This window comes from Galendromus occidentalis, unplaced genomic scaffold (assembly GCF_000255335.2).
Source record: "Galendromus occidentalis unplaced genomic scaffold, Mocc_1.1 scf7180000077117, whole genome shotgun sequence".
Taxonomy (NCBI): Eukaryota; Metazoa; Arthropoda; class Arachnida; order Mesostigmata; family Phytoseiidae; genus Galendromus; species Galendromus occidentalis.
The window spans coordinates 51,059-54,736 of record NW_003805105.1 but is presented as its reverse complement, the minus strand read 5'-3'; the positions used below and the strand labels follow the sequence as shown (position 1 = coordinate 54,736).

Here is a 3,678-nt window from a genome sequence, read left to right as displayed (position 1 = left end):
TTGGGCACTGCTCAACTCAATAGCTGCAAATTGAGACACTCGAAATTGATCATCACTCGGATTTCTACTCACCTGATACGATTCCAAGGAGCAGCAGTGCGACCAGAGACAACCACCACCAGCTTTTGACGATTTTCCACCAAGTTTCTTCGGTATCCTCGGCCGGGCGTTCTGGTTCGACGGCTTGCTCCGAGTCGGCTCCGATCGGAATGTCCTCCATCGAGATGATCACGCTCTCTGAATTCGACGGATCTTCTGCCTTCGCGCTGTCGGCCGGCGACTCAATCTCCGGCTCCTTCGACTCGAGGGCTGGAGCGGACGGAGAATGCGATCTCCTTTCCTCGAGAAAAACGACTGCTCTCCGGTACGCCTGTCTCATGGCCCACCCTCCGATCCAGGCCACGTACCCCAGTGCCACTGTGCTCCAGTTGGGTCCCATGTCGGGACCAGAATGGCAACCGACGTCCTTCATCCTCGCTGGTGCTCGATCCTGACCGACGGGTAATCGAGTGGTTAGCGCGTTTGTCACGACTCGTGCAAACGTGCATAGCCGCAACGACGCCGCTCGCGCGGGAGGCGGTGTGGTTTCGATCCCTGCTGCCGGAAAGAATGCAGGTACTCGGCCTTGATCCTCCTGGGTACATTTGCTCTATGGATCCGTCCTCGGAAGCAATGTGAATAACAGTACCCGGGACGTTAAACCTTGGCTATGTGGATCAGCCCGAAAAAGTTTGGTGCTCGATCCTGGGTCCTGCGCTCTCTGACTGTGAGTCCTGCGGGATCGTTCACTGAGCGTCCGGATCTCAACTGCATGTCCTACAAATTGTTCGATCGTCGGTCTGGGAATACTTATGTACATTATGTGCATACTTATAACTCTATGGAGAACTGTAAAAGACAAGTGGTGGAGCAACTAACCTCGGGGAGGCCACGTACCGATCGATCGTCTTCCGACGAGAAATGAACTTAACGCTCCAAACGGAAAGCCGTTCAACAATGGACTTAATGCTCAACTTTTTCTTTTCCAAGCCCCTCCCTCCTCTTAAATTTCGTCCCGACTCAAACCCATGGAAAATGTTGAAAACAACTCGGCATCCGGTCTATTTCTCTGCAAAATTGATACCTCTCTGTGAGAGGGGAATTCTGACACCCAAATGCACTCCACAGAGACTACAATTTCCCAAATTCTAGGCTTTTCTCGTCTCCCGGGGCATGCCGCCGAGGCGGCTGATCGCCATACTCGTAGCGCTCGAGTCGCCCCGCGAGACCAATGCCTGGTGCTGTGGCGCTCTCTCGCGATCGCTCTCGGTCTCGCGGCCGGAGCGGTCTCGGATCGCATGCGCGATCTGGCCGCTCTCGTCGACCGACGGCGACGACACGCGATACCGACCAAATGTCGAACCATTCGAAGAGGAAGACAACTTGGAATACAATCATCACTCATCGATGTAGTTCTATAATTTATTTGACTCAGAGATCAGGATGTATGTCTCCATTCGAACGAGGGACCTTGCTTGTTCTTGTTTTCTGACTGCTCTTCTCGGTAGATCGAATAATTCTGTCATCGTCACTGAAACCAAGATCATTCGGACGTTCACAGTTAGAGGGAGTGTTGAGGCGAGATGAGACGAAAAACTGTGAGCCCTCAGACTTGCAGCTAAGTATGACTCAGAGCGTTGGGACGCTTCTGAGATGAGTCACTGAAGCGGGCTTACACCCCGGCTCCGTAGAAGGATAAGACTCTTTCCGCTTGTAAGAAAGCGGGGTTCGATCTTAGTAAAGCGTATGTATGTAGGTACGCATGCCGGGAAGGCTCCGCCTTCTTGCCACCCCGTCTCCTGTATATAAGGAGACTTCTCTTCAATAAACTTCACTGTGGTGTCTCACCTTCGCGAGACTGTACTCCTGAGTCATCACTCATACTCCTTGAGTCAGTACGTTTCCCGTCTTCCAACTTCACGCTCTGACATGCATAGTCCGGAACTCTCTCTCAGTCCGTTCTATTTCGTTCTGACTGCCGCGCCTTCTGGCTTCTCTCCACCTCCGGCTCGCCGTCTTCTTCTCTCTTATAATCTCCCGAATCAGCCTCGAGGTGTTTATGTTCTCCGTTTTCGGCTTGATATCTTTCGACGCCTTCTGTATACCCGTTCGGATCGCCTGCTTGATATCATTATAATATACGGTGCCCTGTTGCTTCTTAATTTCCCGAATCATGCGATAAGTTTTATTCGCTGCTTCCAAGGCGTTCATTATTGTAATCCGTCCCTTCTCCTGTCCTTTCCTTTTCCCAGGTACCCGACAGGTGATCCTTACGAGGTCGTGGTCACTTATTCGTGACATTTCCCGTTTTTCATCTACTCCCATCCTTTGACAAGTTCTCAATACCTCGTCATTGCATATGAAATAATCTATAGTAGCGTTCTTCCTCGTGAATCGCCCCTCGCATTGGGGACTACCCGTATGACCGAATCCTTATGACCGAATCCGCTTGGCCGAAACCGCATAACCGAATCCGCTTGACCGAATCCGCATGACCGAATCCGCTTCACCGAAGCCGCTTCACCGAAGCCGTTTGACCGAATCAGGCTCCTCCCAGGTTCGCTGGGGAATTCCGCTAGACGCTAAACCCAAGAACCTTCTGTTGCTGTGCTCTACACATCCATTCGGCGATGTGAGTTCTGATGGAAGACGAGGAATTGTCGCTGTCAGCGTTAGCGACGACTTTATCACAAGTTTATTAGTTGACAATGCTTATATTATTGCGTATTTGAACCAAGAGGTAATGAACTTAAGAGGGATGACTATGACATGTACGTATCGAACCTTATACGTATCATGGATCACGACAAGCGAGCACATCAAGATTTGAGATTGAAGCCCACTTTCTGGACGTACTCGATCAGCGTAATTTGATTCGACTCGAACTGGGTGACTAGGCGCATCAGACGCTCGTTCGCCTTCACGTATTTTTTCTTCGCCGGTTTCGGCGCTCTTCCCATACTTAGAAATAGCATCTGCGTCTTGAAGTCTTTCTCGATCTTTTGCAAATGGCTGACCATCTCGAATATATTGACATGAGCCCGACCGAGACCGCGGTTCAAGGCCTGGTGCCAGCCTTCGAGGTGATTTGTGGTGCGAGTACCGAAGTTACCGAAATGGTTCCACAGATAGCGCGGAAAGACCGCTCCGTTTTCGAGCCATGTGTTAATGAAGTATTTTTTGGAGTCCTCCAGAGCAGAGTAGGCTGGGTGATCGCTCGGAGGCGACTCGCCGTCAATTTCCAGCCAAGCGCTGTCGATCTGCGACAAGGGCACCAGAGCCAAGGCACCAGCGCATCGTATGAATTTTTTCACGAGAGGGTCGTCATAGTATCGACAGATACCTAAGTCTTGAACTTTCCGCCAAAGGCACTGAGAGAAGTGGAAGGCGCAACCTTTCACGTTGCTTGAGGGGAAGAGCTCCGCTATGGATCTCAGCATTGAGACTTCGAAGTCCAGCTGGAAACCCGGTCGACTGGGCATAACCCGTCAGCAGGGAGAACATTCGACTATATGTCTCTTTCTGCTTGTTTGGAAGAAGGAAGTATGCCATCGGGATCATTTCGCCATGATAAAATGCGTGCAGCGTGTAGAGCTGCAGGAACAGCTTTGGCACGACCCGGAAAGTGCCGTCCTTGAA

At 51.1% G+C, this 3,678-nt stretch overlaps 1 protein-coding gene across 1 annotated transcript; it reads right to left on the bottom strand.

Moving 5' to 3' along the window:
* Positions 1-2,858: 2,858 nt before the first annotated feature.
* Positions 2,859-3,521, bottom strand: LOC108863911 (uncharacterized). Its single transcript, XM_018638597.1, has one exon. It carries the CDS (start codon positions 3,519-3,521, stop codon positions 2,859-2,861), a length of 663 nt encoding a protein of 220 aa, XP_018494113.1.
* Positions 3,522-3,678: the final 157 nt, after the last annotated feature.